Source organism: Lycium barbarum, chromosome 4, assembly GCF_019175385.1.
Source record: "Lycium barbarum isolate Lr01 chromosome 4, ASM1917538v2, whole genome shotgun sequence".
NCBI lineage: Eukaryota > Viridiplantae > Streptophyta > Magnoliopsida > Solanales > Solanaceae > Lycium > Lycium barbarum.
Window position 1 is genome coordinate 4,149,617 of NC_083340.1, and position 23,345 is coordinate 4,172,961.

The following is a 23,345-nucleotide window of genomic DNA, read 5'->3' on the forward strand; positions in this document are numbered from 1 at the left end:
ACCGATTAATAATTCCATAGGTTTCTGTTGTCTTTGCTGGAAAGGTACTTGCTAATTCACTTTTCATCCATGTTTATAGAAATCAACAAGAAAAGGAAAAATAAATATTTCTTTGAATAGTGTTCTAAGCCAAGGCTACACAAGCAATTATTACCTTATTGCAGACTCACTAGAAATTAATCAATCAATCAATCAATTAATCAATTACAAATCAGTTGGGCCGCCTATGTTAATGTTAAATATCAAAACTACATTATAGTACAAAAGTAGGCATCCCTACATCCTCTCCAATTTCCCCTCTCATTTCCTAAAACTCGAGGAAAATGCCCCCATGTTTTTTGATAACCGAGAAATCCCCGAGGGCTAGCTGGTGCAACGGTTCAAAATTCAATAGATAATCGGCCAGCTTGCTTCTATGAAGTGTTAAGAGAACCAGTCAGTAGTTAGCACATCAGTTTCCTTCATAATCTGTTTGGACTTCCAGCCCAAAGGAAAATATCCATGTTAATCTTGAAAGCATATTATCTGACTTGGAAAATTGCTGCAAGATTACACTGCCTTGAACTGATCTTTCCTTTGTTAGCTTGGTGAAGGTAATGTTGCAGGATCATCTTCCATACCTTCATATGTACCCGTTTCTGTTTTAGGCTGCGGGACCTCCAAAGAAAATACCCTCTTGAAAGATTCATAAGATGCAAAGAAAAGTGCTCCCTGGGTCATATACATGATCAATCTAGGACTCAAGCCCCTGCCGTGAAATCAAGGTTCATTATTATTAGAACAAATGAAATGGCTAGGCTAAACATGTTAACTATTAAATTGAGTATTATCATTAAATTACTTCAATATTCTATCAAATCATTACCTGTATAGACCCTTCAAACCTTCACGCTTTCCAATTTCTTGAAGTATGCCAAATACACCTAACTGAGTCCCAGATCCAGGAATCTGCATGACCGAGACTTTCTTAGGAGCTTTATAAATCAGTCAGTCATATAGTGTAACAGGAAATATGAGAAATGCGGAAGCTGAATGCTTTCCAAAGGCTTAAACTGATACCGGTCTTAAATCAGTTGCTCAAATAGCATAAAGGGATGCGAAACGAGCAACTGAACACGTTTAGAAGGCTTTAAAATTGATCCCAGTTTCAAGCAAACTATATGACGTATTGACATCTGTTAAAACTAGAATGAACAAGAAAAGGAAACACATCGGATGAATAACCTGTGTTTGTAATCTTGTCTTGACAACATCGAATGGAGTTGTGAATAGTGCAGCAGTAGATCCAGCTAATCCGCCACAGGCAAGCTGGAAGGAGAAGTAAACAACTAAGAATTTTTTTACTGTTTTGTAACAGGAAGTGGAACCAAGAACACCAAGGCTTCATCGCCTCAACTACAAACTTTAATGACGGAAACGATAGCCTTGACCATCAATTCCTTTAATCCTTAAAGCCAAGACTAGAAGTGAGAATGTAAGTGCCAGAGAATTATATATCACGAGCCTATAATGGCAAAGATGGAGGATGGACAAAAGACTACTAAATAGTAAGAAAACTAACCGTCATTAGTGTGTCATTTTGCTTGCCCAGTTGAACTGATGAAAACCTCAAATCCTTCAATCTTTCATATGTATAGAACTGTCAGTCAAAATAGCACTTCTAAGAAACAGAATATTAATGTACAATAAACGAGCAATAGAAGACTGTACAAATGAAATCAAGCTGAGATGAAAGAGAATATAAAACAATCAAGTTCCTGCTATCCATTTCTCTACAGAAATGCACAGGCAGATTGCTAAAGTCAAAAAACCTTAATGATTGAGTGTGGAATATTCCTCCAGAGTACAGCTCTCCATCCAGCATATAGTGAAGGCAAACCACCACTTCTTATAATCTCAATTAAGGCATTCCTGCGGATGCATAAATGAGAAAGCAAGATGTTGTCAGTAGGCAATAATAGCCCTCCTTACTGTACTGAGTTGAAATAGCAAATGACTATAACAAACTACAAGAGTAAAGCAAACCAGATAATGAAGAAGAAGCATTTGACTTAAGACACCAATAACCCTATTAAGGTAATCAAACATTCACTAGATTACTTTTTCCTGTGAGTTTAACTCAATTTTGTGAGACAGATTTCACAATGCAGAGGACCAACTGAAATTTTAACATGTGGTAGCAACGAGTACAGGATGTTCCTTAACTCTATCAGGAACTTTACCAGCAGTTCTTATAGTGCGAACCCACTTGCATCTGTTGCTTTATACGCTCACTCGGAGTGAAAATGAATGAAGTGGCAATGCTTGCGCAACCCCCTGCCAAGCAGTGTGCAAAAGAGTGATATTCCTGTGTGACGGGAAAACACGTAACACTTAGGAATACACCAATTTTTTTTTTTAAAAGTATACCAGTGGAAAATATAACTATAGTTACCACAGGCCATAGACCAGTTTCTCCTTTTATCCTTTAGTAATTTATATAAATCCAAAAACTTAGGGGGCCTAATTGTCTGCTTTCATTTTTTCCCCAATTCCATTCTCGCTTGCTGCAGACAGTAATTTTGAGGGGAAGTTTAACATTAAAGGACAAAAAAAAAAAAAAAAAAGGAGATAAGTGTTCACCTTAGGAAAAAGAGGAAGCAAAGCCCCTTTCACTGATTCGTATGTAAAGGTGTAAAGGGCAGATATTGGTGCAGATGAAGCAAGATTGGTAGAAATTCCCCGATAAAGTGCTGTTACTCCTGAGATAAGTTGACGAACAATTTCATAGGTCAAAAGATAGGCTCTAAGAAGAGAAGTGTCTCATTGCATGTAAGGAATTATCATACTGAAAAGTGATGTGCAGTTTCAAATAAATATATACCTCTTTCAGAAATAAATGATTTTCCTATATAATAAAGTGGTTTCTGATGATTGTGACATGATTGAACAACAGTCTTAATTGTGTCAACTGGATGAAGACAAAGGCTGACAAAAATTCCAGCCATTGCTCCTGCAAAAGCATGTTCTTGTTTTGCAAGTGCATAATGAGGCTTGTCCTTTACCACGGAAATCTGTACTTCAGAACTGAGCTCTTCCTTCAGTTCTACTTTTTCATTGATTGTAGAATCATACATCTGATCCTTAGCATCAATTTTGTCGTCAACACTAGCAAAACAAGTTGGAGGAAGAGAGTACTCATGGGATACTGACTTACTTTTAGAACAAGGAATCTCAAGCGTGTTTGACTTTTTCTCATGAAAAACCTCATTATAGTGCCCTAGACACGAATTACTGGTTGACACCTTGTTGATCCCATTGTGCTTCGCAATCTCAGTTAACAATGAACCAGCCGGTTTTTCCATATCAGCCTGGCAATCAGCATTTACTGTATCCACATCTGAGCAGCAACTTGAAGGACTGTTTGTCGTGTCTTCTATGGTACATTTTCTGCTTTCGTAGCTTCCAATACTAGCACAATTTAAATGATGCTTAACTTTCAGTGAGGATATTTCATGCATCCAACCATACACACTCTGTAAATCATTGGCAAGATCTTTTGTTTTACGAGTATCTGGATGCATGGTAGATCCGCCATGGAGGAGACTCAACAGAGGAGAATTTCCTAAAAGAGGACCAAAGAACGAGACTTTCTGGTTTGCTGTCAGACGTTCCACATTTGCGAGCACCAGCGGTGAAGAATCTGTATCACTATCCACATTGACAGGTATTGGGAAATCATAAGTTGAAAAACAAGCGCCAGAAATTTTATCTGCAGTGGAGTAACCATATTTGTTGTTTTCTTGGTGATCGGCGTTATTGCATCTAGATCTTGATTTAGATAGGATCCGTGTAAGAGGGGGAGCTGCAGAATCCCATATACTTCCAACTGCTGATATGAGCTCACTTGTGCTCATTATTTCAGAAGACTCAGAATTTTTAGGGTTCTCCTTATTTTCGGATGAAATAGGGGCATGACTTTCTCGGTCAAGATCAGTGAGTTCAAACAGTGCTCCCTCAAGTAGATTACACCTGTATCTGATTGAAGGTTTGTTACTTGGGCGCGGTTGACATCCCCGAGCCATTATTTCACAGATGATTTAAAAGTTCCCTTCAAAACATAAAATGCTAGAAGATTGCCAACTGCAATGTGGATGTAACTGCATTAATAATATTATGTGAAAATAAGTACCTAGTTTGCTCACAAACATCATTGAAACTAAAACATAAACGAAATAAATGGGCAAAAAAAGTAACAAAACCAAGTAAAACCAACCAGAAAGTTCATTTAAGTATTGACGCGAATTGGTTTATGTACATGTTTGTAATGGTCCTGCCTAAGATGTTTTTCACGCGATTATACTAAATGCTATAGTTTAAGTTATTAGATTGGAAGCGTAAGCTGAACATAATATTGGACTAACCTCCTACACACTGAATAACAATGACATACCCAGTGTAATCCCACAAGTGGGATCTGGACTCCTTCACACTGAATGAAATTGGAATATCAATTGCTCATTAGTTGTGTTGCGTGTTTGATGTTATGTACTATACACTGCACATGATCAGTTCATCACAAGAAATTCAAATTGAAGCTCCAAAATAACAAGCAAAAGTTACTTGAAGTATATAAACATAGTAACTTTCAATATAATTCTAATCCAGTCAAAGGTGTGTGTGTGTGTGTGCGTTATGTAAGTTGACCATGTTTAAATGTTGACTAAAGCTTGTTTGCCTATTAGCATTAATAAGCGGAGTTGATGTTACATTTTAAGTGATCTTGCTTTCTACACCATAAAGTTTATTCTTTTCAAACTAATAAATGAAATTTCTATTGTCCTAAACGGAATTTCCAAATTTATGAGTTAGCATGTCAGGAGAACAATATAGAGAGAGAAGGAGTTAAAAGTGTTTCAAGTGGTTTCTAGTGATTCTTTTTTATCTTATGACAAGGAAACCCGCAGCCGCTACCCTTTGGTGCGCACAGGGTAAACCCCGTTCCTTTGCAATAGCTCGCAACCCACACAGGAGAGATAACCCGCACTAGGCAAGCCCCGTGCCACGAGCTACTAAAAAAATCATTAGAAAAGTGATTTCTAGTGGTTCTTATGATCCTGGCATTCTATATCTCTATGACAACAAAAAGCTACTAAATAAAGGATAACACATTCTTAACCAAATTCTTCCCAAATACTTGTAGAACAGAAAGCAAAAGACGTACCATTACCTGTCAAAGCTTCCTCCCTCTTACTAGTCCCAAACGCACTAGCTCCATTGAACACAGCCAATCAAGAAGCAAAAAATTGCCCCTGAAAGTAACACCAACTACAAACTTCAAAACCAATATTTAGAGGGGTAAAAACCAGAATGAATTGCCCATTCTGAAACTATACTTCTCAAACTACCAAAACATCCATAAGAACTAAAAAGTCAATTTTTTTCCCTAAAACCAACTTCAAATTGCCCATTTCAATGCTTCCCTTCTTGCTTTCTCTCAGTTACTCAGCAGCAAACTAAGAGTAGTACACATAAAAATACAAATATACTTCTCAAAAGACAACAACATTCATAAAAATCAAAACTTTTTCTTTAAACCAACTTGAAATTGCCAATTCTTGAATGTCATTATGACCCACCATTAACAACAAAGACTTCAATGTTTCTTTACTAGCTTCGTATCAGCAACCCCACTATGAGTAATACATATAAAAATACAAAGTTACTCATACCTGAATGAAATGACTGTTTTATAGCTGGAAATAATGTTCCAAGAATGTTGTGAATCATTTTTCAAACTAAAATAACATAACATTCATAAAAATCAAAACTTTTTCCTTAAACCAACTTGAAATTGCCCATTCTTGAATGTGTTTATGACCCACAATTAACAACAAAGACTTCAATATTTCTTTACTTCTTTCCATCAGTTTATCAGCAACCCAACTATGAATATAATACATATAAATACTAAGTTATAAGGGCCTGCATGAAATTGAGTGTTTTGTAGCTGGAAATAATGTTCCAAGAATGTTGTGAATCATTTTTCACCTGGGGGCAAATCAGAGAGAAATTGGGTGGAAATTTCCTCTGTTACAGCCCCAAGTTAGTAGGGTTTAAGATGGTGAGGTTTATGAAGAGATAGTGTTTTTTGAGAGATAGACACCAAATTCAAAATTGGGATGCATCACCTGCCATAGTCCTAATAATTGTGGAACCATGAGACGTTCCAAAGAGTCACAGAAATTTCTTGTGCATTATAGGGTTGTACCTCCTGGGCTTGAACCATGTAAATTTGACCCTGTAGGATAGGGTGCACATGGTTTTTGGGTCATCAATTTCTTTTTGAGTAATTCGCAGAAATGCCCTTATTTTGGCGAAGTCTTTAATTTTTGCCAATTAAATTGGTAGTCTTTAATTTTTGCATTTCGTTAAAAAAAAATGATTTCGGGTTCAAATCCTCGCTCAGTCAAAAATTAAAAAAAAAAAAAAATCGCAAGATAGAATTGATTCGCAAGGCAAAATTTTGCTACCTTCAGGCAGAGTTTGAAACTCTCCCTGATTAAACTCTACCTTAACGTAGAGCCTTCAGGGTTGCCAAAACTCTGCTTGCGAAATTGTCTTTTTTTTTTAACTGAGCCGGAGTTCGAATCCCAAACCTAATGGTATTAGGCGAAAGGGACAAAAATTAAAGATCACAAATTTGAGGGGCAAAAATTAAAGACCAGTGCATTTGAAGGGCACTCCGCACAAAAAAAATCTTTTTTGGTTAGTCAATTATAGGGCTGGATACACAATTTATTGTACGGGTTCAATATAATTCAGTAGCTTTAGCTCAAATCTATGTATAAATTCACTATGTATGTACATGCAATAAACTGCCAATCTTAGCATAAATAAGTTAGGAACCATAAATTTCAAATATTAAACCATCCTATAGTCATTTATATAGTGTCACCATAAATTTTTGAGACTTGTGTATAGTTTCCTCTGTTAAGATATCACATTTATAACTTATAGAAATTGGAAATTTGGAGATATCTTTTTTAGAAGATCTACATATTTATTTTTATTTTTTTCATTTTATTTGATAATTTTTGTGTCACAGACTCACATCAACAGAATTAGGAGAATTGACAGTCTCCCTAATGAAAACATATATGTTAATTAGTATAGATGTTACATTGCTTTATTTCTTGAAATTTTCTTGGAGAATGGTGGACCCGTGAGTTAGAAGAAAAATGGAAACAAGAGAAAGTGAAGATAATTTTCGGATATGATTTTGCACCATTCGTTTACGCCAGTAAAGGTACAACTGATTTGCTAATTCAGTTCAAAAAAATTATCTTACTGTTGCTAGTGGCTATGTAAAAAGACACTAAAGTTATAGCCCAAATTATTCTGAAAACTATTACAGATCCTATCATTAGCTCTACCACATTAATCACTTCTTTTATCATACATACAAGTTCACTACTACCATAATTACAGTAACTAACGCTCCTCCTAATCAAAATTTATCGTATCGTTAGGGATAACACTACAAAACTTCATATCTTTTCAAATTGAAACCTTGAATAGTTCAGGTGCATGATAATCCCTATCCATTTCCTCCGAGCTGATTTTCGTTTTCGTTCTTTTTCCACATTAATCAAATTTCGAAATATTTGTATCCGTCATCAGAGTTGGTCATTCCTTCTTCCCAATCACCCATCTGACGACCTCCAAAAACAACTTGTTGAATGCCTATATATCTGTATAGTGAAGTATTGATGTTAGCATCTAAATTTCAGAAGATGAAAACCAACCATAAAATTGGTTGCTTACTCTGAGCTCAATACAGTCAAGCAATTGAGAAGTACGTCGACTGAGAAGAAATCAGCTGTACCAAGATCCACCCTGTTATGCACATGACCAGGTTGATATAAGCAAGTTTTGCCATACACAAGAAGCATTACAAGGAATCATTAACGACATATGTTTAATTGCAAAAAGGAAGAACGAAAGGAGGAAAGAAATGCATACCAAACTCTGGCCCAATTGTCCTGGAATTCAACATTACTTATGTCATGGAATGATGAAGGCATCACATTGAAACCTTTCTCTGCATCATAAAGAGGATCGAATTCCATTGATGAACCCCCCAGCTGCATTCATTTAACACAAACTTGAACCTTCTCCAATCATGTTAAGGAACTTTCTATTCTTTCGATATATGGTTTTTAATTTGAGAAAAGAAAGAGAGGATAATGAATGAATGAAATGATCAAAAGTAGAACTAACAACTTACTACAATTACAACCTGACCTGACACCATTAGTTTTAAGGTACGAAAAAATTTAATGGCAGATTATTGGAAGTACTCAACTTAATGTTTCTTGCTGAAGCAGAGTGATGAGAACAACAACAACATACCCAGTGTATTCCCACATGGTGGGGTCTGGGGAGGGTAAAGTGTACACAGACCTTACCCCTATCTTGGGAGGAAAGGCTGTTCCCGATAGACCCCCGGCTCAAGAAAAGGTGCCAAGACAACAATAAACAACAACACTAAACAGCAGCCAAAATAAAATAAAATCCATATTGAATGGTGAGTTCTCACCTGCAAATTAGATGAATTAAATGCACCTAAACGGCCCATGACATACCATGCCTGGATAACCTGTCATTAGAAGCACAAGTTCTTCATGTGTTATCAAACCCAAGAGGCTAAAAAGTTTGAAGTCATGTAATGTGAGAACAGAGAAGAAAACAGTCAACATACACTACCGAGGAGGTTAACGTCTCGATCAGATGGTGAGCCATAGAGTTCAAACCATATGTATGAATCAAGAGGATTAAAACTGCCGATTCAAATTAGATGCAGTAAGTGATATGTATCTTAACAAAATAGCAAGGAATAAGAAGGAATATTGCAGGAATCTGCAAAATAAAAAATTTGTTTTATGAGTATACTTTTAATCTGATAACATAGGTCTTATCTGGTGCAAGGATGAAATTCTAAACTCTATCCCATATTTAAAACAATTCTGTTCTCTTATCATCATCCAATGAGCCGAGGGTCTCTCGGAAACAGCCATCCTACCTTGGTAGGAGTAAGGTCTGCGTACATTCTACCCTCCCCAGACCCCAAGATGTGGGATTTCACTGGGTTGTTGTTGTTGTTGTTGTTGTTGTTGTTGTTATCATCATCCACAAATTCAAAAACTGCTACGGTTTTCTCTACCAGAATTTGTGACTAAAATAGATGCAGAAGTCATACAATAACAATAACCAGGGTGAAACTATTTCTCCAAAAGAAAAAAAGGCTATACATATGGAATTTGGTGCGTTCGCCTGTTTGGTATGAAGAGAAAATTTCCCTATTATCCATGATAGTCATTTTCAGGTGTTTGATTACTGTAAGCCCTTTTCTTAATCAGGAAAAAGGGTTTCATCATATCCACAATGAGTTACAAAAATGGGATAAGCTCCTATACAAAATCATTTCTCCTAGCAAAAATTGAAGGAGCTCAGAATATCCGAAAAAAACTTCAGCAGTATTTACATTAGACAGGTTGCACCAAGATAAAAGGTTAGTCAAACATTCGCTTTCAAACTGTGTTATTGAGTTGCGCTCCCATCAAAGCAGCATTGGAATCATTAGCCAAGTGCTTCTAACAGATTTTCCAACTCTCCATCTTCCCCAACCGTCAAAGGCCTCTTTGAAAATGTCTGATTACCACAAGCATTTTCCATCTAATGGGGGAAATGACTTCCCTCACTTACGGCAGAAAATATTTTCTTTTACAAATAACTAAAGTCTTACTCCATTTAATTTGTTCCGATTCTTAGACATTATTATCAATCATATTTATAGAAAGACTTTATTATCAACTATTAACACCCAAAATTTTCATCCAATTTCCAAAGCAAAAACTATCCTATCAATCCTTAATAAATATTCTCCGCAAATATATTTCGTCGCTGACCAAACACGGGAAAACATTTTTCAAGGAAAATATCTTCCTGCATACTAAACTATACTCTGCATCTTACCATTAAATAAAGGCACTCAACTAAAAATGTTGGACGATTTATTGCATTCGGACCAATAAAAATCTACAAACCACATGCAGCTTACTGACAACTGATGTATATATGATGCACGAACAACAATCGAAGACCATGTATTTGAATTATGATCGAGTCAAACAAACATGACAGATACAACCAGTGCATTTCCCGAACCTTTTTTTAAGTTTTAGCACATGTGTTCTACAGTTAGACACCTGAAAGGCCCAAATAGAGATTTTAAAGAAACTATTAACCCATCCAACAAAGAAAGGTTTGACAAAACCACTCTATTTTAAAACAAAATAACCCTAGAAAAGCTCCAACAGCTCAGCCACAAGTCTGACTACAGAAGAAGTGAACTCCTAAAGAAGAAGAATAAGACCTGGACTAGTTATTCTTCTCCTCTTTTCTGCTTCAATTTGATTTACTATAGTTAACAGAACGAAAGCTACAGTATAAATTGAAAAATGACATTACACTGTACTTAAGTATGTTTTAAAGGAATTTGGTCACCGGATGCTATTCATATATCTAGGAGATTATGATAGAAGGAGGAAAATTAGAGAATTTAATTACTCTCTAAAGCTGACTTTGAATGCAAGCACTGATCCTGTTTTAGATTTCTGAAAATTTCGGCCCTTCGTTCGAACTCTCTCTTCGACCTATCGAAATGGAGAAAAGGATGCAAGCAGATATCAATTAAAGTCCATAATTCAAAAATTAAAGTGAACTGAAATCAATAAAAGGTGGAATATCTGCTTACTCTTTTCCTCATAAGCTCTGGATTGCCAATACTATCACCAAGCACAGCACGAAGCTCTGTGTCATGTTTACAAGCATCTTCCAACACTCTGAAACAACGTTATAACATAAACAAGTCAATCTCAAGGACACATATGAAGTAAAAAGAGAAGATCACATCAATCAATTTTGGCATGCTAATGGCAACAATGTAACATAGACTCTAGCTTGTGCTGGTTCCAACTTCTAATCAACAATGGGTAAATCTATAGGACATACACGTACAACATACTTCACAAGCAATGCAATTATAAATTCAAAGTGTATTCGGCCTCGGAAGTGTTCCAATGTGAATGCTTTTTCATAGGGGTATTGAATAGTTACAGGTAAATGATTTGCGTGAGACAAGGTAATCATGAAAGTATCAAATACCCCCTATATTTCAACTTCTTTGTCTTACTTTACCTTTTAGTCTGTTTCAAAAAGTATGTCTCTTTCTTAATTTGGCAACTCTTTAATTTCAACATCCCACATGACATGTTTAAGACCACAAGATTGGACATTTTGGCACATTATACAAGATTCAAAAGTTTACATGCACAGTCAAACTACAACAACAACAACAAACCCGGTGTAATCCCACAGGTGGGTCTGGGGAGGGTGGAGTGTACGTGAACCTTATCCCTACCTTAAGGTAGGTTTCGGTAGACCCTCGACTCAAAGAACGTTAAAAAGGTAGTAGCAACAACCAGAAACAACGGCAAGATAATAAGATAACCGAGGCTAAAGGAACAACATGAAGCAATATACGTTCAAAAATAATGAAAAACAAGAATAATACTAATACTCTGATAAAGGAACAGAAATACGCCCAACTGTTTCATGCACAGTTAAACTAAGACACATAAATTGAAACTCAGAGAGTACCATTTTAACACAACGAATACCTATAACATAAAATATGACATCAAAATAAAGATAGTAGTTAGAGATAGACTTGGCCCAAGCTGGGTAGTTATGAAGACGTTCATATTCGCGTTTCCTCTTCTCCTCCCTGACCTTCAACAACCTCCTTCCTCTAGCCGTCGTGCCTGACCCTTTAGCTGCTTTCCCACTTGTATCAGTAGCAACATAATCATGGTTTCGTTCGCCAAAATCTGCACTTAAATCTCCAGACTTTGAAGCAGCAATAGTTGAGCATTGAATAGGAGAAAGTTCTTTGTTACTCATTGGCATTACAATGAACTGAGCAGCTAGTAATGAACATGAGGGGGGCTTGCATAGGTTCACTTGAGAATAAAGATTGAGGAATTGTTGATGTCCAACAGACATATCTGCATAAAAATGGAATTACATTAAAGGGTTTTAACATAATCAAGAACCCTACATTTTTACACATAATTGAGAGAAACAAGTGAATATTCCATATACACAATTTCAAGAAGTCCCAGAAAATTCAATACAGAAATCAATTATATATAACTCCAAAGGTATTAAAGAAAATACAGATTGTAAGAGCACTAACTGATTATAAACTGAGGTCACTTACTTGACAACCTTTTGGAGATGAATTCTTGAACTGAAAATCCAACTAAATTCTTAACTTTGGAACAACTGAAAAAGAGAATGAGAATATTTGAAGGGTTGTAGGAGCTTTGCAGATAGGTACTCTGTTAAAAATGGTTATTAACTGCCAAACTTTTACTAATGTTTTATTATTTAACCCCTAAATAAAATGTCTGAAATGTAGTGGTCAAATGGGCGTATGGTTTCTGATTTATTACGTTTTACCAGAATGGTGTATTGTTTTACCTTCAGAAGTGTCCCTAAAATGTTTGAAATACTCTTATTTACCTAGCCGAATTTAAAATTTGGAGTTTCTGAATTTGAGTGTATATATATATATATTTATTTTTGAACCTCCTTAGTAAAAATCTTAGCTCTGTAACTGACTGATTCTGCTAAATCAATACTCTACGTGCTAACTCCATCCCTGCTTATCTATGGTGTAAAATGACGGGTTGAGTTGAATTTAAGCAAGTTAAAATGAGATCAATTAATAATAGTCGAGTTAAAAGTTTCTTGAGTTAAGATGAATTGAATTAGATTAAATAATGAGTCAATTTCAATCCATCTAACTCTTATATAATTTTAATTTCTTTATTTATTTTCTCATAATATGTTTACTTACCTAGTAAAACCCTCCTCCTTTTTTATAATGGCCACCTATAAGTGACTATTACATATAAAACAAAGAATTTTTTTTTAAAAAAAAAAAAAAAATATATATATATATATATATATATATATTTTGATTTTTTTTTTAATCAAAGTTCCATTGATCAAGTAGTTAGGCAAGACTCCAACCTATTCATTTCAAAGATGATAATTACACGGAGGAGGACAGGGGCGGACGCACTTTATAGGATGGGGTGTCATCCAACACGGCTTCATTAATTTTTTTAATATATATGTATTATGTATATTATTCTGGAAAATAATAGAATAATTATAGATATTAAAAATGACACCAATTATCACTCAAGGCTCCTTGGCTTGCTGGTTAAGCGGCTTGCTGAGGAAGCATTCAGCCTGTGTTCGAATACGTTAGCAGCACATTTTTTTTAACCATTTTCTATGTTTTTCTTCAGTACCTATATTTCCTAAAAAAAGTTAGTAGGCCTTGAAACTATAATCCCCTCCACCATTCCTGCTAACGATCAGGCAAAATCAGTCAACCTAGATATATTGATGCAAACCTTTTATCGTGAACTGAATATTTCAAGCTAAACTTACAATCTTAACATTAAAAAAAATTAGTCATTCTTCTTTACAATTTGTTCGTTTTTTCTCTTCTTTAGATGTTAACACTGCTTATGAAAATTCCTGCGTACGTCACTGGAGGAGGACATAAACCTTAGCCTCACTTACATGACATAGATTGAAGGACTCCAATCTAATAGCTACCAAGAGTACATGTATAAAAGATTGAGGGACTCCACCCTATACAAAGCTGGGTTTTTTGGAGTGTAAACTACTACTACATACAAATATGCAGCTATATGCAATCCATAGTAATCATGTGATAGCATCATTGATGCAAAAGTAGTTCTTCTTTGGTCTAAACCTCAAGTTAGGAACGCCATCTTGATCAAACTTCAAAGAAGCTCTAACCTGATTAGGAAAAGAAACAACTTCATTGAAGAAAGTAAGAGATTTGTTATGTACTCCTAGATTGGCCAAGTAATCAGCAATGCCTTTGCCCTCTCTAAAAGTATGTACAAAAAGAACATTTCTGGAATTTGAAATCTCCCAAATTTGGTCCTGAATATGACTGATTTGCCAGTGAGGTTGACAAGATTTGTTGAGCATATTCACAATAAGCATGGAATCTGACTTCACAATAAAATTCTGAAATCCCAAGCTACAGCAAATGCTGCAACCCTGCAAGACTGCTTTAGCTTCAGCAAAATTGTTGCTACAAGAGCCGTAATGGTCTGAGAAAGCCTGAACCATGACCCCTATGACTTCTAATAAAATATATTATCCTTTGATTAAAAAAATCATTATTCAGTTTGGACTACAAATTGAGCAAATCAAATGACCTGCCAATTAGAATAAGCGACTGCGCGTGCTACATTTTTATGTGCTATGTTTTCGTATCCTCCTCACATACACTGTCTTCTTGCATCGACATACTTCTTTTTGTTTCCTTAACATTATTACCAAGATATTATCCTTTTCCAAAATCAATTTTAACGGAAGCTATATTTACTGAGATTGTCTTCCTAATTTGATTTATGCTTAAATAAATTGGTTGCATCATATATGATGTATACATGCTTAGTCCATTGGATTCTCATTTCTCAACCTGGATTTTAACTTGTCGTATGAATCTCTCGATTATTCTTCAACATCAAATGGATCAAATTTCAAGCTAATCTATATCATTATTCTTTGAATATTTTAAGTTCCATGCCTAGATTAAATTAGCGAAACTCTTGGCTTGTGAAGTATGATACATTTGTTTAAGTGCCAAACGCAAAGAAATAAGCAACTCTTCACATTTGATCCTCAGAAATGTCATAAAGCCAACATTAAACTTTTACTTGTTCATTCCAACTGAAAAGCATGAACTAATTAATAAGTAATCAGAAAAAAATCACAAAATCTTTGACCATTTTTTGTCTTCTGGAAGAAACCCCTTTGTTTAATGATCATGAGAAGCATGAATTAATTGATAATTAAGCAAAGTCCTATATCGTGAAACACGACAATTTGATGGCTTCCCTTGTGAAAACGAGTTCAGTTCTATCATCTATGCAATAACAGCACGAAAGGTTTTTATATAACAATGTTAAAAATATATTTAAAGATACTTCATAATAATTATTTCATTCGGCTTTATGATCTACATTAACTGTAGAATATTTATTTTCCTTTTAGTTTAATAATATCCTATAGAAGATTTGTTTTCTTTCTAAGTTTATGATCTACTTTAATTATACAATATTTATTTTCCTTTTAAGTAAGGCTATAAGGCAAATAACATATTCCTTTTAGTTTTATGTTTTTTATTTAATTTTAATCATGGAAAGAAGCAACAATAATTGTATGAAATTCATTATTCCACTTTGATTTTCTCTTTAGTTTTCTGTTTTTCATAGTAATCAGGTCGCTAATAAGATAAGTTAGCAAGAATAGTGTGTTAGTCCTTATATAAATATCACTAGAAGGAAGAGGTCAAGATCCACTTCCAAATTCCAATGGCTGATTCAACTCCTCTACTCTCAACTTCTCCTTCAACCAAGAATTACCAAGATCAAGAATTTCCAAAGCTAAATGATCATTCTTCACTTGAAGAAATAATAGAGCCATTTTTTGGGAGTTGTGGAATTGCATGGCCACAAATCTTGCAAGTCATGCTTGTTTCTCTGGCTTGTTTCTTTGAGGCTCAACAAATATTTATCACAATTTTTACTGATGCAATCCCATCATGGCATTGCACAACACTTAATAACACAAGTTGCAACCCAAAGTCTAATGTGTGTCAACTTTCTTACACAGAATGGAATTGGGATAAGCCTATTTACACATCCATTGTATCTGAATGGTCACTTCATTGTTCTGATAATCCTATACTACAAGGCCTTCCAGCTTCATCTTTTTTCATGGGATGCTTGCTTGGTGGCCTAGTTCTTGGTATGTTAGGTGACACGATTGGTCGAAAAACTATGTTGTTTTTCGGGTGTTTGATAATGTCAATGGCTTCAATATTCATTGCTTTCTCTAACAACATTTGGATGTACTCAGCCTTGAGATTTCTAAGTGGATATGGCCGCGCAGCGATTGGATCCTGTGTTCTTGTGTTATGTTCTGAGAGTGTCGCTATAAAATATCAAGGCCAAGTGGGAACTATAGGATTCTTTATGTCTACATTTGGATTTGTGTCAATACCAGGTTTGGCTTATTTTAGTAGGAATTACTCATGGAGGGTACTTTATCTTTGGACTTCTCTTCCAGCTATAGTTTATTGTTTGTTACTACAATTTTGTGTTTATGAGTCACCAAGATGGCTTCTTTCAAAAGGGAAAGTTAGAGAGGCTTACGCAATCCTCAATACGTTCATTGCACCTTATTTCAAGAACCAAATTTTAAATCTTGATCACAAGAAGTTGAATATTACTACTAGTGGTTCTAATCAACCACTACTCAAGATTTTGTTGAGGAAAAGATGGATTCTTGGACAGCTATTGCTAGCTTTGGCAGCTGGTTTTGGCATTGGATTGATGTACTATGGCATGCCATTAGGACTTGGAAATGGCAACTTTAGCTTAAATCTCTACTTGAGTACTGGACTAAACGCGTTGCTAGAGTTACCAGCATTCTTGATAGTCTTTTTCTTGGTAGAAAAATGCAAGAGGAGAAGCACTCTAGTTGGACTAATTATTTTATCAGGTGTTTGTGGCATGTTATGCATGATGGCTGGCGAATGGAAGATCTTACAGCTAGTATTGGAGTTAACTTCATTTTTCAGTGCTTGTACTGCATTTGATCTATTGCTGATATACACTGCAGAGTTGTTCCCTACTAGCATAAGGAATGCCACTGTGTCAATTGTCTGGCAGGCTGTGGTGCTCGGGGGTGTGGTGAGTCCGGTTATGGTTGATGCAGGAGGCGATAGAAACAAGATTTTACCATATTTGGTGCTTGGAATTATGACATCAATTGCAGGGTCATTGGTCATTTTTCTGCCAGAAACAAAGGGATTGGAGATTTCTAACAAGATAGAAGATCAAGAACAAGAAGGTATTGAACAACCTTATGTGATGAATGGAGTGTGAGGGTTGATCTTGTTATCGTAGTGCTCATCCATCATGTATGAGTCTTGACTTAGAATTAGAATGTTAAGCTTATGTTATGTTCTTTTTTCACGAAGTAGGTCAATAGCTTAGGATTAGAAATGCTTCCGATGGTTTTTTTCAACTTTAATCAATATAAGTTCACTTTGTAATAGGAGCTTTTATCGCAGAATTTCCCATCTTAGTAGGAGCTTTATCAGGAATTTCTCATCTTAGTAGGAGCTTTTGAGCGTTAGTGTTTACATCAATCATCGGCGCGGTGTAGTGGTTGCATTCCCCTTTAGAAACAATAGATGAGGCAAGAGGGGAAAAGCTAATAAATGAGCATCAAAAATTAGATGGATGAAGTAACAAGAGACAAGTGATTTACATCACATATATGAGATGTTATGTGGTTAGGCTTTACATTTAACTCATTCTCAACAATCTCTGATGTAATTTGAGGCAAAAAGGTAAAAACATTCACCCAACAAAAGACTGAAAATGGATAACAATGCAGCAAAGTGACAGAAAACTTATAAGTTTACAAAATCAAGAAGCAGAAACAAAAATAGAACAAGAAGTGGAAAAAGTGTCTGAGCCCGGGTTCGAACCGGGGACCTCTAGTGTGTGAGACTAGCGTGATAACCGACTACACCACCCAGACTTCACTGCTAGGATTAGATATATACATATAATATATCTAGCATTAAGCATTTTAATATTTTTCCCAACCTGTAATTTTTATGATGTCTTTAAAAAATGGGGGGAGTACTGTTCTGAAATAGGCAAGAATATCTAAATGACCGTATTATTGACGTCGCGTGAGGATCAAAATATGTATTTCAATTAATCTATCTATTCTATATTAAAAATACGAAGGACTTTCGAAATGTTGATTGAACTTTTTGTCCTTCATTAAAAGGCTCTGCAATAGATAAAATTGTCATTTACTATTTTCTGTCATTTAATTATTATATAAATATATTTCACACATGACATGAATCATGTAATTATGTTTCCTATATTTAGAACTTTGAAATCAAATAAAATTTTATGTACTAAATACAGTCAGACCTCTCTATAACGGCACCAGCGCATATAACAGCATCTCTCTATAGCATCCAAGTTTTTTCGGAACTAATTTTTTATGTTATATTTTACTTCTCTATAGCAGCATTTCACCTATAACAGCAACAGTCACCTTTATAACAGTACGCTCTTTGTAAAATTACCCCTCATATAACAACTATCTATTTTTTTTGGTAATATAATAGTTAACCATTTTTATAAAAATAGAATATCTATGATTACCAATAATAAGTGTAGAGATTTTGACCAAATATTGATCATTTAATACACTATTTATGACAAAAAAAAAATATCATATGACTATTTATATTTTCATCATTAAACGATTTTCCTTCATTAACAAAATGTGATTAAGCTTAGAATTTGACAGTTAAAAATGAAAATTAGATTTTATGTATTTTTTTGCCTATAACAGCGAAGTATTTTTTAAATGTCAATGCTATTATAGGTGTTTTAAATGTCAATGCTGGTATAGGTGTATAACAGTCATTCTCTATAACAGCTGAAAATTTCGAACCCAACGATGCTGTTATAGAGAGGTTTGAGTATACTTCCTTATTATTTGAACTTGGTAAGAATCCTAATATTTTGGTATTCTTTTAATTTTGGACAAATCCTTGTCTTCTCCGATTTACAAGCTCGAGCCACATTCCATTTTTTATTGGATTTAGTAGAGTTTATTATGCTAAAGGACAAGTTAATTTGTTCATAGATCAAAAATAAATTTGCTTTTACAAACGTTAACTATAAGTTCCTTTAACATTGAAATTAGTAAAAGAACTAAAAATATGATAATGTATGGAGTGATTCCTCTTGCATGCGGCTTTACTTTCACAAAATTGAGAACAAAAATGTTCTAATAATTTTTTTCATTAGACGTGATGACATAACCTTATTAATATGGCATTATTGTTCTCCTTTTTTACCCTTTAAAAATAGATTTCACACTAGACGAAATAGTTATTTAATTATTACCTAATATATAGAATTTTAAAATCAATAAAATTTTATTTAATAAATCTTCCCGTATTTGAACTATATACTAAGTCCTAAAATTTAGAACTTTAAAATCGATTCAAATTTACCATGTATAAATTCTTACCTTATTTACAGGAATATTTGTCCTTTTCAATCAATAAATAGGGAATTTTGGTTCCTTCTTGAAATAGATTACGTGCATATTAAAATTATAGAGTGTATATAATTTTCTATTCTCTTATTTGATCTCACTCAAAAACATATATGTCCATGGAAGTCTGATCACGGACACTATCCAAAATCTCTTTGTGTTCTTAGGGACGACAAATTTTGTATATTTTTCCATCCTGAGAAGTAGTTCAAAATTGGAACATACCCTTTCTCCGACTAAGTGTTGTTTTTGTTTTTGTAGTTGCTTAGGCACGTAGGGTAGCTAGAAAACTTTCAGCAAGGGGAAATCAGAAAAACAATAAACTATTGGCATCTAGTTCTACTGATTGGGGCGTAGAAGGCATCAATCAGTCAGTTGTCTTGATGCTATATGGAATGTGTATACTATCATTAGCGCTAAAATTTTAAATTTCGTTGTAATTACTTAATAACAAAAAACACAAAAGAGAATTTGTATTTTTTGAAAGGAAAAAAGAGTACTTTTTTACTTATCGAATATTTTACAGTTTATTGTAGCTATAAGAATGTTTAAAGCTTTTCTTCTTTGTACCTTATATAAAATCTCCTTATTTGAATTGCAAAACTATTTTCCTTAAGCCTAATCCTTTCACGTTTTGAAGGTTTTTATTCACGTATTCTATACACAATTCTCTCTTCAGGTTACCCAGTGGTAGTTGGACTCAAACGTATACCTGCAATGTTAGGTTTCTTTTTAGTTCCTTTACAGTTATATAAAACTCACTATCTTTTTATTGATAGGTCTAAAATCTTAGGTTTATATTTTTCTTGTAGGAGTGGGACGGTTGGGGGCTATCCAATTTTGCTTTGGAACAGGAAGTACATACCGCAAGGCAAGAGCTAAGTCATACTCTATATCAGGTAATATAGAGCATTTTCAAAGCATTGGGACAAGTTTAAGGAATTAAAATAGTGTGCAGTAGAAAAATAAGGTTTGATGCTATTGAAAAAAGGTGACAAATATGGTGCTTTTTTTATTTCAATCTTTCCTTATCATCTTTTATGTATGTAATTGACATGATTTCAATTTTACTTTGTTTTAGTGTTCTTCACAAATAAAAGCGTTTGTTGTAGATGACTGATAAGACGTAGTAAAGAACTTAAATTCCGTCTTCGAATTTAGTTTTAATTATATATGGAGATTTTTTCATTGAAGTTATTAGATTTTATTTTGTAATCTCGCGTCATAACAATTACAATATTTTGTTATACTGGGATTTGTACATGGGGCCTTTCATTGGATCGATGTGGATATATTTACTAATTATTATGTGGTTTCATTTAGCATATCAAACGAGGTGTACGGAGAGATACCGTTCCCACCGCTAGATGAAAGAACTTGTGATCCTGACTGGATCCCTTGCGGACACTGTGGTATTTCAGTATTGGGAGGACTGCTTTGTGCTTATTATAATCGTTGGACTTTTAAAGTCTGGGTTATGAAAGACTACTGTGTTAGTGAATCTTGGACTGAATTGTTTACCATCTTTATAGAGCCGTACCGAAATATTGGTTTGCGGTGAAGTGCTACTCTTGTGTGACGAGAAGGGATATCGTTGTTTTTGGACATCAAAGGGACCATTAGGATCGTGGCCTACATCCATTGGAGTCCAGAGCCAAAATGGCTTGTTTTTACAGTCATTAGCCTAAAATAGTATTCTTTTTTTTTTAAACCAAAATGAGTACCAACGAAATACCCACACTCACACTGTTCCGGTGCCGAATGAATTCTTGTATTTCGCTACACATGCAGCGAAATGCAACAATTTTTTTTATTTTTATTTTTTTGCAATTCGTGAAAGAAACTGTTTTTTTTTTTTTTGCATTTCGTTGTGCAATTCACGAAATGCAACAATTTTTTTATTTTTTTTGCAATTCGTGAAACTAATGAAAAAAATTGTTTTTTTTTTGGCATTTCGTGAATTGATCAACGAAATAGGTTTTTTTTTTTTTTTTGCATTTCATGAAATTAATGAAAGAAACATTTTGTTTTTTTTTGCATTTCGTGAATCAATGAACGAAATAGTTTTTTTTATTTTATTTCGTTCATCTAAATGATATATATATTCTATTATACGAGTCTATTCCAGAAGCTCTGTATTGATTATTTTGACCTACTTGTAAAAGTTGAAGTCAAACGGATGTCATTTGGTTCACTTTGGGATGAGGTTTCATTTTGAAAATCCCGGTATTCAATTATTTATTTTGGGAAAACGTGCTCTGATTGGCAATCTAAAGATTCCGTTAGAATTGAAATATTATTTATGACCTGTAGAAATTGACGGGGCTAAATTTAGGATTTGTTTGACTGGTTTCTAACAATTAAGTTGGTTTAGCATTTAATATGCCTATTTATGGTGAAAAGATGGTCACATGAAGAAATAAGACCCGTATTTGAAATTTATTGGTTTCGTTAGTTTCGTATTGATGTTTATGACTTGCGGGGATGGGTGGCGCGATTCTCTAGCCTTTCGGATGAGTTTTGGGTAAGGAAAAAGATATTTCGGAAATCCTTAAGTTAAGAAATGAAGAAGTTTGGCCAAAGTCAACACCGGGGGTAAATGAGTCTTTTTTCAAAGTTTTGTCGATTTTACTAGGTCCAGAATATGATTTATGACTTAGTCGAGTCGTTGGTTCAGTTCCCGAGAGGTTCGGGTGCGATTTAGGTAGCTGGTTGAGAAACTAGTTTTTGAGATGCTTTGGAGTTGATCACGGTCAAAATCGGGTCAAGACGGTCCCGTTTGGATGTTGTGAGAGTTCGAGCAGGTTCTTATGATGATTTTCGACTTGTCCACAAATTTTGGTTAGAATCTGATGAGTTTCGGATGTGTTTGGATTGTATGGTGTTTGTTTTTTGTTTCGACGTCGTTTTGAGCAAAAAGGGTACCATATTGAGCAAACGACCTTTAATTTGTGTTTCAATTGGACCGTTAGATCCGTATCGTAATTTCGGAACTATAGCAACAAGAATCGTCGCATTTCGCCATCGTATGAGGAAGATACAGCCATTTACTAAAGAAATTCACTGCTGGTTTTCTGGTATTATTTTGCTGAAAATCACGATTTTGCCCCTAAGTTCACCATTAAATTTCTGCATTCCTTCAAAATTTGAAAACATTATATCTCTCTCGTTTTAAGGCCAAATTGGGTGATTCAAAAGGTTATCTTGAGTGAAATTTCGCCAGGATTTTATTGGGCTTGTCAACAATGAGCCTCGTAATCATCTAGCACCTGATTTGGACCGAAACAGCTGCAGCATTTTTTTGTCTCCACTTGTTTTGGGATTTAGTTACTTTTCTTACAAGTTTAGGAACTAGGATTGAGGTGATTTTCGCGGTGTTGTTCTCGTCTCAACGAGGTGGTAAGTATTTAACCTTTATTTTGGTGTTTCTCCATGATTACTTTCGTGGTAAGTATTTAACCTTTATTTTGGTGTTTCTCCATGATTACTTTCGTGGTAAGTATTTAACCTTTATTTTGGTGTTTCTCCATGATTACTTTCGTTGGTTATTGTTTATATCCATGTTTTTTTTTTAAATTATTATGACGATATATATCCATGTTTGGATTGTAGAAATTGGGGTTTTGAACTCAAAAGTTGAAAAGTGGTAAATCAAGGATTTGAGGATCAAGATTATGGCTTTTTGAATGATTTTTTGGATTTAGACTAATTAAGCTATGGGTAAACCAATTTTGAAATAAAATTCCAGTTTTGAGAGTGACAGAGAGACTCTGAGGTCTTTGTCGGAGATTGAGAGTGACAGAGAGATTCCGATGATACAAGAACGGATAGCGGAATAAAGGAAATAACAAGAAAAGTAAAGGATAGACAGATTGACACGAAAAAATGGAATTAAAAAGCAACCTAAAGGTATATTAAACCTAAAAACCTCAATTAATTAACATTAACAAGCACCAAACTCTTAGGAAGACCTCAAGGGAATTAGATTCCCTTGCAACCAACCTCTC

The 23,345-nt window shown here is 34.6% G+C and overlaps 4 protein-coding genes and 1 non-coding gene across 22 annotated transcripts; 1 reads left to right on the forward strand and 4 right to left on the reverse strand.

Annotated features, from left to right (window-relative positions):
* Positions 1-147: 147 nt before the first annotated feature.
* LOC132634902 (mitochondrial aspartate-glutamate transporter AGC1) lies at positions 148-6,275 on the reverse strand. 18 transcript variants are annotated; one of them, XM_060351066.1, is made up of 11 exons: positions 6,171-6,275; positions 5,210-5,291; positions 4,433-4,537; positions 2,864-4,139; positions 2,623-2,741; positions 2,223-2,347; positions 1,812-1,911; positions 1,562-1,639; positions 1,225-1,308; positions 866-948; positions 148-748 (listed from the first exon to the last, which is right to left on the reverse strand). In XM_060351066.1, the coding sequence occupies exons 4-11, from the start codon at positions 4,062-4,064 to the stop codon at positions 580-582; spliced, it is 1,959 nt and encodes a 652-aa protein (XP_060207049.1). In that variant the 5' UTR covers positions 4,065-4,139; positions 4,433-4,537; positions 5,210-5,291; positions 6,171-6,275; the 3' UTR covers positions 148-579. The 18 variants fall into 18 exon arrangements, with proteins under 18 accessions (XP_060207049.1, XP_060207048.1, XP_060207039.1 ...); XM_060351065.1 differs by having other exon boundaries at positions 5,204-5,291; XM_060351056.1 differs by having other exon boundaries at positions 5,712-6,265.
* A 1,068-nt stretch (positions 6,276-7,343) lies between these two features.
* Positions 7,344-12,490, reverse strand: LOC132634903 (uncharacterized). The gene is made up of 9 exons (XM_060351069.1): positions 12,326-12,490; positions 11,774-12,110; positions 10,799-10,886; positions 10,612-10,697; positions 8,744-8,822; positions 8,582-8,641; positions 8,005-8,126; positions 7,807-7,878; positions 7,344-7,733 (listed from the first exon to the last, which is right to left on the reverse strand). Exons 2-9 carry the CDS (start codon positions 12,106-12,108, stop codon positions 7,631-7,633), a joined length of 945 nt encoding a protein of 314 aa, XP_060207052.1. The 5' UTR covers positions 12,109-12,110; positions 12,326-12,490; the 3' UTR covers positions 7,344-7,630.
* A 1,364-nt stretch (positions 12,491-13,854) lies between these two features.
* LOC132637090 (uncharacterized) lies at positions 13,855-14,292 on the reverse strand. The gene has a single exon (XM_060354236.1). The coding sequence runs from the start codon at positions 14,290-14,292 to the stop codon at positions 13,855-13,857; it is 438 nt and encodes a 145-aa protein (XP_060210219.1).
* A 1,250-nt stretch (positions 14,293-15,542) lies between these two features.
* LOC132637091 (organic cation/carnitine transporter 3-like) lies at positions 15,543-17,120 on the forward strand. The gene has a single exon (XM_060354238.1). It carries the CDS (start codon positions 15,543-15,545, stop codon positions 17,118-17,120), a length of 1,578 nt encoding a protein of 525 aa, XP_060210221.1.
* Positions 17,121-17,710: 590 nt separating this feature from the next.
* On the reverse strand, positions 17,711-17,784 carry TRNAV-CAC (transfer RNA valine (anticodon CAC)). The gene has a single exon. It is a non-coding gene; the product is annotated as a tRNA-Val (tRNA).
* Positions 17,785-23,345: the final 5,561 nt, after the last annotated feature.

Coding starts and splice junctions, on each gene's coding strand:
- LOC132634902 (XM_060351068.1), bottom strand. CDS start 4,064: ATGGCTCGGGGATGTCAACCGCGCCCAAGTAACAAACCTTCAATCAGA. Junction 2,348..2,622: donor TGCTTCCTCTTTTTCCTAAG/GTGAACACTTAT, acceptor CCCGTCACACAG/GAATATCACTCTTTTGCACA. Junction 1,309..1,561: donor AAAATGACACACTAATGACG/GTTAGTTTTCTT, acceptor TTCTCCTTCCAG/CTTGCCTGTGGCGGATTAGC.
- LOC132634903 (XM_060351069.1), bottom strand. CDS start 12,108: ATGTCTGTTGGACATCAACAATTCCTCAATCTTTATTCTCAAGTGAAC. Junction 8,642..8,743: donor ACGTTAACCTCCTCGGTAGT/GTATGTTGACTG, acceptor TTCTAATGACAG/GTTATCCAGGCATGGTATGT. Junction 8,127..8,581: donor TTAATTCATCTAATTTGCAG/GTGAGAACTCAC, acceptor AAATGAATGCAG/CTGGGGGGTTCATCAATGGA.
- LOC132637090 (XM_060354236.1), bottom strand. CDS start 14,292: ATGGTTCAGGCTTTCTCAGACCATTACGGCTCTTGTAGCAACAATTTT.
- LOC132637091 (XM_060354238.1), top strand. CDS start 15,543: ATGGCTGATTCAACTCCTCTACTCTCAACTTCTCCTTCAACCAAGAAT.